Below are 12,787 nucleotides of genomic sequence, written 5' to 3' on the forward strand. Positions count from 1 at the left end.
TTCCATCACAGATTCGGAGGGAGACTTTGGTAAAGAAGTTCACATTCTGATGTGGATCACATTAACAATGGCCCCAAGTGAGTCAGAGTGAAGGTAGGATCAAATCATCAGTACTGAAGGCCTGGAAGCCAGTGCTCCTTGGTGCAAAAAGGTTGGGCATGGAGGTCAGTGGTACTTAGAGGCATCAACAGTAAAGGGCAAAATTCCATCAATGGTGTTGCCAAATTCTGAGCGCTTTTCGTTTATGCCACTACACAAACTTCATCAGATTGGTCTGATGAAGTTTGTGTAGTGGCATAAACGAAAAGCGCTTAATATTAATCCAAGTGTGTGTCTCTTCATTCTGCTCTCTGGTTTATCTAGTTTGTCGTTTTTTGTGCTTTTTTACTAGTTCGTGTTGCCAAATTCTGATGGAACTCTGCTGTTTCTGACATGCCTGATGCTAAAATGGGGCCATGGAAAGCAGCATTAAACACTGAAGGCAAAGGTCATTCTCCAGCCTTCCTAGATGTACTGGGGGGGATAACTATGTCAAGTACAGCCCTAACCAAATGCCTTCAACAACCTGTTCTATTCATGGAGAGTGGAGGGGCAGTCAAACAGTCCTACCCAAAATAAAAAATGGTAGAGGAAGCTTTCGACTCCCGATATTTAGAAAGCTCCCATCTCAAAGAGAAGCAGTTCAGTTTCGCTTGGCAGCAGGATCAGGCAAGTACATTACAATGACCTCTAAATGTGATCCTAAGGAGATCAAATCCTGCTCTACTGCAAGGCTGGGTCCCTGATTTGCCTTTCTTGGCATGAGCTCCCTCCTGACAGACAGCCAGTGATTTAGATACACACAGCCCATGTATGCTTCTCTTTACTTGGTTGTACTTTAGAGTAAAAAGCTTTTAAAAATCAAATGAAAAGACAACCCCCCCCCCCGAGAATTAACGGTGTTCCTGTAGAAAATATCCCCAACCAACTACTCAAGTAACCAGGAACCACAGACACACAGAATAAAAATAGAGAAAAGAATTGAATACACTCAAACAAATAAAACAGAGGCAAGTGCTTTTGTGATGCTTATCGTTTCGTCAGACCATAAAATTCCAAAGAAACAAGCATATTTAAAATTTATTTTGTATTCTGCCATGTGTCGGTGATTCCTCGTTACTTGGGTACCTATTAAAAACCACCTTATTTCTACATACTTGTATGAAGGATCCTACAGCTGAAGTCAACAGATATTGCACTCAGCATTTCAAGGTTCCATTCCCAAGCAAAATGCAGACAGTGTGTATCCAGGGTAAAATCTTGAGGCCAAATTTTAAAAAAACTTGAGGCCTTTGACGATTTGTCCTTATGCATGCCAGTGGCTGAAATGCCACAGTATACCACTAACTAGTTTTCTGAAAATATTCCAGCTGGCTAATAGGCCTAAGCCTTATGGATCATTCAGGTACCAGCAGAAGGGGGAGGGGCGCAACTTTTGAAGGCGGCAAAAAAGTACAATACTAACCCCAGCGACACTGATCTCTACTGAAATAAAAGTTAGTCACCTTCCAAGATTGTTCCAGTAGTCAGGATCTCAAACACTACTGCTATAATATGTAAAACACCAAATAATCCAAAACATTTTTACATAACACAAACAGTACCAATTGATTCACACTTTGGCGGACCAGGGAACGGTCAAAAACCAGTGTCTGTATTTCTTTTTGGAGTAGCATCTTCTCATTTATCAAATTTCGGTTCTTCTCCTTTTCTGCACTGAAGGCCAATGCCAGGGCCTTGTTGTTGTGTTTCAGTGATATTTTAATTATAGAAGAGTTATCTGCAAAACAAATAAAATATATTTTAAAAGTTTTACTGTATCCACATTTCAAAATAAAGTTTTCAAACAACTAGCATGGGAGAAGGCGTATGCAAGCCTTTTCTCACAGTATTCTTGGACAGGAATGTAAGATACCAGCCATCACAGCAGATCTTAGAGGGCAAATTCATTTGAGCAATAATCAACTTCTGGGCTTAGTCACCTGCATGGCTGTGTGCATCATTAACATCTTTCCTCTGTATCACCATCACCTTGAGAGTGCCAGCTCAGGTTTCTTAACTGCTGTTGGCAAATAAAAGCTCATTTGTCAGAGCATTACATCTTTATGACACATCCATCAACTTCAATACTGGGACTAGTTAGCCACAGGAAACAGTCGCTTGCCACCTTAAGACTCTTCCAGACTCTTATCTCTTCCCCTAACTCCCATAATTCACCACCCATCTCAACAGATATTTGTGCTAACCAACCAAAGGCTGGCTTCAGGTCACTCCTCCAGGCCCCATAACAGGAAAGTATTGAAATGAAAAGGAAGGTGACCAGGTTTGTTGAAATCGATAAATTTAGTATGTTCATCATCCACAGTTATGCCAAGCCGCTGTGGTGCAGCGGTAGCATTGTTGCCTCACAGCAAGAGGTTCTCCCATTCGATTCTCGGCTGGAGCACCTTCTGTGTGGAGTCTGCATGTCCTCCCCGTGGTAGAGTGGCATTCAAAAGACATGTGCAAAATGGGCGTGCCTTCGTTGAAGGTTGGGCGTTGAGCTGGCACCTCGGCACCCGTAAAAAATCTGCCAATCATTAGCGGACCAGAGTTCCACTGTGGCGACCCCTAACCGGGAAAAGCTGAAAGAAGAACATCATCCACAGTTATGCTACAATACACATCTGAATAGATCACTGTTGCAGTAGCCATAATATGGACTCACCCTGCCAAGGACAGCAGACCAGTCTACAAAAGCTTTAGGTTCCTTCCTCTCTCACCATACATCTGTCCTTATCATGAGAGTACATGCTGGTATAAGGATGGTCATGCCAAGATGCCAAGACTCATCTTTCTTGCCCCAAATAGGGAAGCTGAACCCTAAAACATTAAAGGAATTATGTCATGTTAGAAGAGCAAAAAATGATACCCCACCCTGGTCATGGAAAGTGCAGGAAAATGGTGGGGTGGGGGTAGAACGAGGATAGTAGTACCGCAATGGTGATCTATTTGAACATCTACTGTTACAAGTAAGTGTAACACAACCATACAATGTTCTTCATGGACAATTGCTAAAGCTGTGGAAGAATGATGGAGAAGGACCAGAGACTAGGATTCCTTGTAAAATAGCTCTAGCAAAACCTACTTCAGCTCTGGAAAGAGACTCAAGCTTGAAATATTTTGTGAAAATGCACACTGAAGACCAAGTAACTGCTTCTGGAATAGGTCTGGCCCCCACCCCTTTCAAAAAAAAAAAAAAAAAAATCTTCAGAAGTGGACAACTCCAACATTGGCATTCTGAGGGGGACGTTTGCCCACTTTTGAGTAGCATGTGACATCCTTCTACAAATGGTTTGCTTAGATACTAGCAGACTTTTCTTTTTGCTAAAATAATAAAAAAAAATTGGTTAGATTGCCTAAAATCTTTATAGTTTTGCCCAAGTAATGTCTTAGCTGTCTGTTAACATTCAGTATATGGAGAATTCACTCTAGTTTTTCAGTTCACAGCAGAACACAGGGAAAGGAATAGTCTGGTTTAGGGCGAATTCAGAAAACCTCAGCCATAAAAGGAAGGGATGGGGTCAAGACCAACTCTGTCCTTATGAAAGATCAAAAAAGGTAGAGTAGACATAACTGCATGCAGTTCAGATAACAGTCCTGCAGAAGTCAGAGCAATGAGCAAAGCAGTGTTTCAAGTCAGATATTTCAGACAATTGACCTTTTAAAGATTGTTCACCTTTGAATAAAGAAGGGGGGAGTCCAGTAGCAGAAAAGCACAAATGGCTGAAATATGCACCTTAAATATTGTGCTTAAATGGGATCAGAACCTTATTTTCCATTACAGTCAGACTGAGGTTTTGAAAGTTGGGATAGATAATTGATCCCTTGCACCATCTAGGGGAGTCCACTGTGAGGGAATTTTTGATAATTCTCCCTTTACAGCTACACAAGAAGGGAGAAACTGAAGTGACGTACCGTACCTACAATAACACTATTTGGTTGAGGGACTGAGGGAGAGATTTCATTTCACAAACCCACTTTCATTCACAATTATTCCATGCTTATTCTGTATTGAATGTTTTACGCTCTCTATACAGTTTTAATTTTTTCTTTACTCTGTCTTAATATTATCTTATCCTTTACATTAGTTACTTTTTTACTCCGGTAAGTCATTTTTCCTATTTTTGGTAACCTCTACCAATAATGTAGTATGTAGTTATCGAACATATTTATGGTTATTAAAATATTGTCCAGTTCGTTCTGCTGTTTTCTGTAATTTCTATTAATATTTTGGAAAGTATTCTCTCAGAAATGCATGGTCTTCAAAACTCACTGTTAAAATTTGAAATGTCCTAAAAATGTCAAAATTTCTATGTGGAGCTTTTCTCCTCAGGCCTCCACTGAAGAGGGTCAATTTTTGCACCCAGTCGGATATTCCCAGTAAGCAAAGCCAACCAAATGCATTACACAATGTATGGGAAGCAACGGAATAAGAGACAATGAGTCACGGAAGTTGGACACACACTAGCTGAACACTGATCGTGGAGTAACTAGAAACTAATAAGACTAAAAACTGAAGGATTTCAGGAATTGATGCTGAGAAGGGGGTCAATGTCCTGCTTTGGCCATAAGCAGCATTTCCATACTTCTATATTCACAGAGTGAAATCTTCTAGAGATGCAGAAAGGAAGCAAACCACACTCCGATAAAGGGTCCTTGGTCATGAAAGGAACTGGAATAAACAAGTAACCACCAGTTTACTGGGTTAGTCCAAACTGGGCCTAAAGACCCTTTTTCAATGGAGGAATGACAAGTAAAGCACCATTACAAAAAATACAATTTACAATTAATGATCAGACTTGTTGAGAGTTATAAAACAAAGTCATTGAAAGATAACGGTACAAAGTATGAGAGACAGACATTAAATAATGTTATACAACTTTAAAGCAAAACTGGAGATTGAACAAGTCCAGATGAGGCTGCCCAGATGGTGGACAGTAGATATGGATACTTCGAGAGGCATTAACAAAAGAAACCGAATTTGCCATAGCCAACATGGGGCAATAAGATAACTTTTGCATGCTGCTGCTTTCTGTAAAAGCTGGACATTACAGGAAAGGAGGCCCATGTAGAAGTCTAATAGGCCAGTGTAACCACAGCGTCAGCCAGGGAATGTCCCTTCAGATGGATCAGGGCAAAGTAGTTACTGCACTTGTTGGTCAGGGAAGCAAAGAGATTGCAGCAAGGCATGCCCCAGAGGATGAATATTTAATGAGCTACAGTTAGATTGAAAAACTACTCATGAGGCATTAGGATGGACATGCAGAGCCTGTCCGCTAAAAATGGACTTTCCCTAGAATATGCATTGCTTCACATTACTTTCTGACTGCGATCACCCATTACCAGACTCTAATGACTTGCTTCTCTGTAAAGGGGCTAGTATGTAGCTTCTCCTTGGTTGTCCAAATACCACACCACATACATGACTTGAAATCACTCGAAGAGAGAGAAGGTCCTGCATTTCCCACAACACTAGGAGGACTGCCCCCATCTCCAATGTGTGTATGAAGATTAACCTCTGGATAATCAAGTTCCTTGGACAATCCCTCCAATGAAATGCCCTCCCCCCAGTTGGCATCAGTGGTGATAATCATTCTTTGAGGAGGAATAATGAACTCTTTAGGATAGTGGGAGAGGTGAGACACCATTTCAGTACAACTTTGCATGATGGGTAGAAATTATGGGGGTTGCAGTGTGGTCTGAAAATTGGGTCCTCTGAACCTCTAGTAGCCAGTGAAGTATGCACATTTAGAAGCTTGCATAAGGAACCACAACTATAGATGAGGCCATCAAACCCAGAACACTAAGAGTACTGATGGAGACTGGAAGATGAGAAGATTGTTATAGATTGAAGCTTTGAAGGTGTTTGGATCCTGTCAAGAAGGATGACTGAACAATTTCTTACGGCCAGATAGCATCTGATAAATATTAGTGGACATGGTCTATTTTTCAGTGTTTACAGAAATACTCAAGGATAGACAGAGTTGTAACAAGTAGTCTCTGGTTTTGATAAGAAAATTCCTGGTTGTATCAGTGAGGAGATGGTCATTCAAATATCGGAACATGCAGATCACCCTGTCTCAGATGGGCTGCGACTGCCACCATACCCTTGAACACCCAGGGGCTGTAGCATAACCGAAAGACATGGCTCTGAATTTATACCCGACTTCTAGCAGTCTCCTGGAGATCTTAATCTTATGTGGAGGCAGGCATCTTGGATATCAAAATAGCACATCCAGTAATTTGCTTTCAGCCAGGGTAAAATCTACTGCACTGTGACAATTCTGATGGGAGGTCTTTTTGATGTGAAAATTTAGACCACCAAAGTCTAGAATGGGAATAAGGTCCTTGCTCTTTGGTACTAAAAACCCCAAACTAGACTGACTCTTGGATGGCTTTTTTCCTAAAAAGACAAATACTTACCTTTTGGGTAAATTCTAGAATTGGCTCTGAAAGGGTATAATACAAACTCTAGATATTTTATTCTCTCACACACCCAAGAATCCTGTGGGATTGGCCATCCATGCAGACGATTGGAGAGAGAAACGGCTCCAAATTGCATCTACTGGGGAACAGTCAGGCAAGTCTTGAGTGCAGGTACTATCTGCCTGACAAGGGCCCCTGGAATCTCAAGACTCTGTGGGCCACCTTGATCCCTGGGTCAGCCTACTTGCTCACACTTCAAACTTTTCTTTCAAAGGAGATAACATTGCAAATATTTGTAAATGTGTTAAAAATTTTCAGCAAAGTCAGAAAGGCAGAGACAGATGCGGTCTCATTATAATTCCTGTGTCCACAGCATTACTTAGGGCCACATGGAGAAGTTAGTAATGTTCAGCATAGTCCCCCATGTATATTTGCCTTCTTTCTAGACTCTGAGGAAGCCATCCACATCAGTTCAGCTAAATCTCTTTGGAAGCAGTTCATGTGTTTGGTATTATCCAACACACTTGGAACAAAAGTGTGAGAGGCATATGCCCAATTCTCCATTCTAATTATCCTAGACTCTTTGGACAGATGGACAGCTCCCTCTTGGTGGCTGCTTCAATGATCGAGGAATTCAATTTCTGGGGACAGCTGCAGAACAGTTAGTTTTCTATTATACCCTCCCCGCAGTCAACTCTATCAGACAGCCAACACTAAAAACCCAGGACTAGGGTGCAGAGCGACAGTCCTCAATACCATCTTATGCAGAGAGGGTGAATCCATGGGCCACGATCCCCTCTGCCTCAACTCAAAGGTCTTGCCAAATGTGGAATCTTCCGGAGAGGATTGGAGGATCCCTATTATCCAATCCAGTTTTGGATGCCAAGAAAGAGCCTCTTCAGAAGAGTGTGTGCCTCTTTTTGCACATTCTCTTCCTAGGAATACTGGTGGGCGAGGATCAGACTCTGCAGATAGCTCAGAATGAGCCGATATAGGCGCTTTGAGGATATCTGTTCTACAGAATTTAGGAAGCTTGATGAAAATGAGCAATGGCACAGACTGTAGGGTGTCCAGGGGATGGCACCAGCAGTGATGGAAACTGTGTACATTTTTTTTTTGGAGTGGGGGGGGGGTTAGCAAACATCACCTCCAATACCTCAAAACACCCACGGTGGCTATGCAGATACCAGAGATATTTATTTATTTTATTTAGTTAAATTTGTTGACCGGGAGTGTTCGACTGGACGTGGGTCCATTTTCAGCAGAGGCCCGGGGAGAAAAGCTCCACAGTAAAATAAACAGACAGTAGTTACATTGGATTACATAGTGATTAACAATTTAACATAGACATTACTTACAACATATTTACAGATGAAGAACATAGTACATCAGTAGACAACTAGAATCTTTATCTGTGAAGTACATAACAGGCATTAACAAATGTAACAATGAGAAGTTCCTGCTGTATAATAAGTACTAGGCTTATGAGCATCCGAGCTTGCTATCATCAAGGTAGTTAGTGGAGGTGAAAGAAAGGTAGTAGTTGGATGGGGTGGATGATATTAGAGTGGGAGTTGCAAGGGCATAGCCAGCATGTATTAGGTGCGCTTTTAATAAAGTTTTGAAGTTGGTGCATGATGGTACGGAGGTAATTGTGGGTGGGAGGGAGTTCCATAATTTGGCTATGGCGCAAGAGAATAGTGCTTCACCAGCTGTTATTGGCTTTAGTGATCTGCAAGTGATTTTTGTTGCTGGATCTTAGTGGTCTGGTGGTGCGATAGGGTTGGAGTAGATTCTGGAGGGATGGGACATTTAGTGGATGGTTTACTAGTTTGTGGGTGAGTGAGAGTTGATACCACTGAAGGAGGTGAGGGAGTTCAAGCCAGCCCAGTTAAGCAAGTGAGAGACCGTGGTGACTACGGTAGGATGCCCCTGTGGCGAATTTTGCGATTTTGTTGTAGCAGGTCTCTAGCTTGTTTAGATCACATTGCCTTAGGTTGGTATATACTAGAGAGGCATAAAGTAGGGTGGAGATAAGGTGGGAATTTGCTATTGAAATCTTTGCTGCTTTGGTGAGAAATTGTTTATTTCTGTATAATGCTCCTAGTTTTTTGTGGACCTTTTTTATGGTCATGGATATGTGAATGCCAAATTTTAGTTTATTGTCTATTTCCACTCCTAGCAATTTGTTGTGTTCAGTTGGGTATATAGTGGTGTTGTCTTTTGCTGTGATGTTAAAGTGAGAGTTGTTTTGAGTACGTTTGGTGGGTTGGAAGATGAGTAGTTTAGTTTTGTTTGGGTTGAGTATTAATTGGGCATAGGATAACCATGTTTCAACAGAGGAAAAGGCTTCCTGTGTGACTTTTTGCAGTTTTGGTAGGGACTGGGCTGAGCAGATGATGGTCGAGTCATCTGCGTATTGTATGAGTGTGCCATGTTTGGTGGCAGAGGCTAGATTATTGGTGTAAACAGAGAAAAGTAGGGGTCCAAGGATGGATCCTTGGGGAACCCCTATGGAGACAGGTAGTTGGGGAGATATGTCATTCTGCCATACAGCGGATTGTTGGCGGTCAGACAGGTAACTCTGAAACCAGTTGGTGACTGATTGTGAGAAGGATAGGTTATTGAGGACAGAGATAAGCTGTTTGTGTGGGACCATGTCAAATGCTTTAGATAGGTCTAGGAAAGTAGCAGAGGAGAGATAGCCATTGTTTTTATGCTGAAGGATAGTGTTAGTAAAGGAGAGTAAGGCAGTGGTGGTGCTATGGTTTGGTCGGAAACCATGCTGAGTACTGGAAAGGAGGTTGTTAGTAAGGAGGTAGTGTAAGACCTGAGAGTGTATGCATCTCTAGTATTTTGGAGAGTGGAGAGAGAATAGCTATTGGGGCGGTAATTGGTTAGTTCTGCACAGGGTCCGCGCCTTTGTGGAGGGCGGTAATTGGTTAGTCCTGCAGAGGGTCCGCCTTTGTGGAGGGGAATTATATGTGAGACTTTCCACAATGTGGGAATGTAACTTTCTGACAGAGATCGGTTAAACAAGATGGATACTGGGTAGGCCAGAGCATCAGCTGCGATTTGTAGGTATTCACTTGGGAGGTTGTCTGCTGCTAATTTGGTGGGTTTAAGTTTAGTTAAGAGTTTTTTTATGTTGGAGGTAGGTACAGGAGAAAAAGAGAAGGCAGTGGGGAGATTACTAGTTGAAGGTGTGGGTTGGAGGGGAGGGGGGTTGTGTTGTTTAGCTGGTGATAGTATGGTTTCGGTGAAGTGTGTGTTGAATGAGGTAGCAATATTTTCTGAGGAGTGAGGGATGTTAGGAGGAGGGGTACTGACTTTACCTGGGTGGAGGATGGAGTTTATGGAGGACCAGAATTGTTTGGGGCTGTGTTGTGAGGAGTCTAGGGCAGACTGGTAGTATTAGAATTTGTCCTGTTTTATTAGCTTTTTGACTCTATTGCGTAGTTCTAGGAATTTTTGTCTAGCTGCGGGGGTTTTGGTTTTGCCAGTGCTCCCAGGCTTTATCCCTGTTTTTCATTTCTGACTTAGTGGTTTCTGTAGCCATGGGGAGGGTTGTGCTTTGGTTCTGGAAAATCTTATGGGGCATGGTAATTAAGGATGTTCAGGAAGGTAGTATTAAAAGATTCAACTGCGTCATCTAGACTGAGGTACTTTAGAGCATGCCAGTTACATTCTTTGAGGGATGAGATGAATTTGAGTGGGTTAAAGTTTATTTTTTTACGTATTTGACGATAGATGACAGGTTTAGCTTGGTACAGGTATTTTTTGAATAGGAATGTTGGGGAGTGATCACTGAGGCTATCTGATAAGCAGCCTGTTATATATGACTGGGGGTTCTTACTGACTAGTATCCAATCCAGGGTAGAGTGCTTGCTGGAGTTTTTATTTATCCTTGTTGGTGACTGGACTGGACTAGTTGGGTGAAGCCATGAAGGTGTACATGATGGGTTGGATTGTTGCCAGAACAGGATTGCCAGTCAATATTGAAATCACCTAAGATAATAGTTTCTTGGGGGAGATGGTGGGTAGACCAGCTGAGGTGGTTTTCTAGTGGAGGGATGTTTTGGCCAGGTGGGAAGTAGCATCCAATTATGTTGATGGTTTTGTTTCGGTTAATTTTGAGGTTGGTATATATTATTTCTTCATTGCCTATTTGTGGAGCTAATGATTTTAAGATCTGGATGTTTAGATGTTGCTTAAATATTATAGCTACACCACCTCCTTTTTTGTTTATCTGGCCTAATTCTACATCCATTCACACTAAAGCAGACAAGTGGTGCACAACAAGGAAGTAATCACCGACATAAGTCCGAGGGTTTTGAGGAGATTGGTGCTAGTCTCAGACACCAAAAATAGCAACAAGTGGGTTGGTGACAAAGATGGAACTAAAGACCTGCTATCAAGCATTTGGTCCCAAGATGATCGATGCAGAGTCTCTGATCAAATGGCACTGATGAGAGACATCCAAATATGTTGATAACGGTTGGCTACAAACACAGGCACTAGATGGTGTCTAGGCTCAGTGGCCAACACTGTTGAAACATGGACAGAAGGAGCAAGTAAGGGAGATGACGTGCCTAACGCAATCTGCCCTGCAAATAGAGCTAGATAGGAAGACACCCATTTCAGCCTGAATCTTTGAAAAGGCTCTCATCAGGAGTTCCCAATCTGCATTGTTGGTGCTTCTGAAAGTTCTAATAGACCAGAGATAACAGGAAGGAGGAGGCATGAAGGTGAAGCAAGGGACTTCGCTCTCCAATGAGTACCTATTGCCAGAAAGTCTTGCAGACTTGTTTTGTATGACAATTATCAGTTTCTGTAAGGCAGTAGCTAGAGGGTATGGGTCTGGCTGAACAACTGCAGAGACAGAAGGGGTCTGATCCAGTGTTGGTGTCTTAGAAACGGGAGGACCAGCACCACATTTCTTCTTTTAGGTTCCATTTCTCCATTCTTTTTAGCCTGGTCAAAGGAAAGGTCTTCTTTTGAGATGGTCTTTAAAGTTGAGAGACAAGACATTCCTACAATTGTCACTGGTCAACCAGATGGTCATAAGGTCAATATAAAAAAGGACTACTTTGATCTTTTCATCATCATGTTAAGTGGTTATATGTTTTTCAAGATTTTAGGATTTGTGACAAACACCATCTTCACAGTTTGGATTCTCCCAGTGATGCCTCATATATTCATAGGAGGTTACTAGGCTAGCAGCCCTAAAGCCTTTACAAGCCTAGCCATGTTAAAATATTCCCATTTGTTCTTTTTGGGTAGTCTGCAGAACAAATTTATAAACAGAATAGATCTGTGATCAACATTGGCTACCCTTGTCTACGAGGGACATGGGTGCCACCCCAGGGGTGAATTTGGAAACAATGACAATGTCAGCAACCACAAACAATTATAGCATGGAGGAATTTGCAGAAGGGTCAAAACAATGAAATAAAAATAACCAGAATGATGGTGAAGTAATTACTGGAGGTCTGAAATAGGACATCAGCAAAAAGGGCAACGTTTGGTGAGGCTGTGGATTGTACAAACACAGACCTACTTACCATAATATCACAGGGATTTGAGTTTTTGTTTATAAAGATTCCACAGGTGATGAAAAGGTTCTGCAGCTAAGAGAAACTCAATGAAAAACTTATCAGTCCTAAATGAGTTAAGGCACTGAAAGCTAGAGAGCCCCCAAAGAAAGTTTTCATCAGGAATGAAGTGTTTTAATGTGTCAAAGAAATGGGTAAGAGTACTTTGGGGCTTTTGGCAAGATTGAGAATATAAAACTTCCTGTGGGTACCAAAACTAATGAAAGGAGACCATTCTGTTTCGCTACCTATACCAATGAGGCACTAGTGCAGAAATTTAGAAAACCGGCATCAATAAATTAATTTCACACCTTCCAGAGCCAAAGTTGCACAACCCAAGGAAGAGTATAGACAAGAGCAGTACCAAAAACAGAGGAAGTACAAGTGTTTCTGGAAGGGAACGAGGTGATTCAAAAGGGTGTGGCACAGGATAAAGGCAGTCCCAGATTCAAGACTCAGACCCAAATGTGGGATCAGAGTTGTACAAAATTACCATGACCCAAAGTTGCAGAACCTACAGTGGGTACACTGGATATACAGGCTATTACTCTGGATACAACTATGGCACATATGGAGATGAGTGCATAAATTAACAGCGTGTTCATAGGTTCGTACTAGACTATCAGCCCTAGGGCCTATATAAGCCTAGCAATAACAATTCCCTGGATATTTCTTCCCACAATATT

At 41.9% G+C, this 12,787-nt stretch overlaps 1 protein-coding gene across 3 annotated transcripts in view; it reads right to left on the minus strand.

Moving 5' to 3' along the window:
* The window catches only part of LOC122793038, a 1,023,021-nt gene that overhangs the window by 942,535 nt on the left and 67,699 nt on the right, over positions 1-12,787 (minus strand). For all 3 annotated transcript variants that reach the window (XM_044060702.1, XM_044060700.1, XM_044060701.1), the window contains exon 3: positions 1,644-1,819. In XM_044060702.1, the coding sequence (XP_043916637.1) occupies positions 1,644-1,819 (176 nt within the window). The remainder of the gene's footprint in view (positions 1-1,643; positions 1,820-12,787) is intronic.

Source organism: Protopterus annectens, chromosome 2.part0 (assembly GCF_019279795.1).
Source record: "Protopterus annectens isolate FY-2018-M chromosome 2.part0, PAN1.0, whole genome shotgun sequence".
Lineage (NCBI taxonomy): Eukaryota > Metazoa > Chordata > Ceratodontiformes > Protopteridae > Protopterus > Protopterus annectens.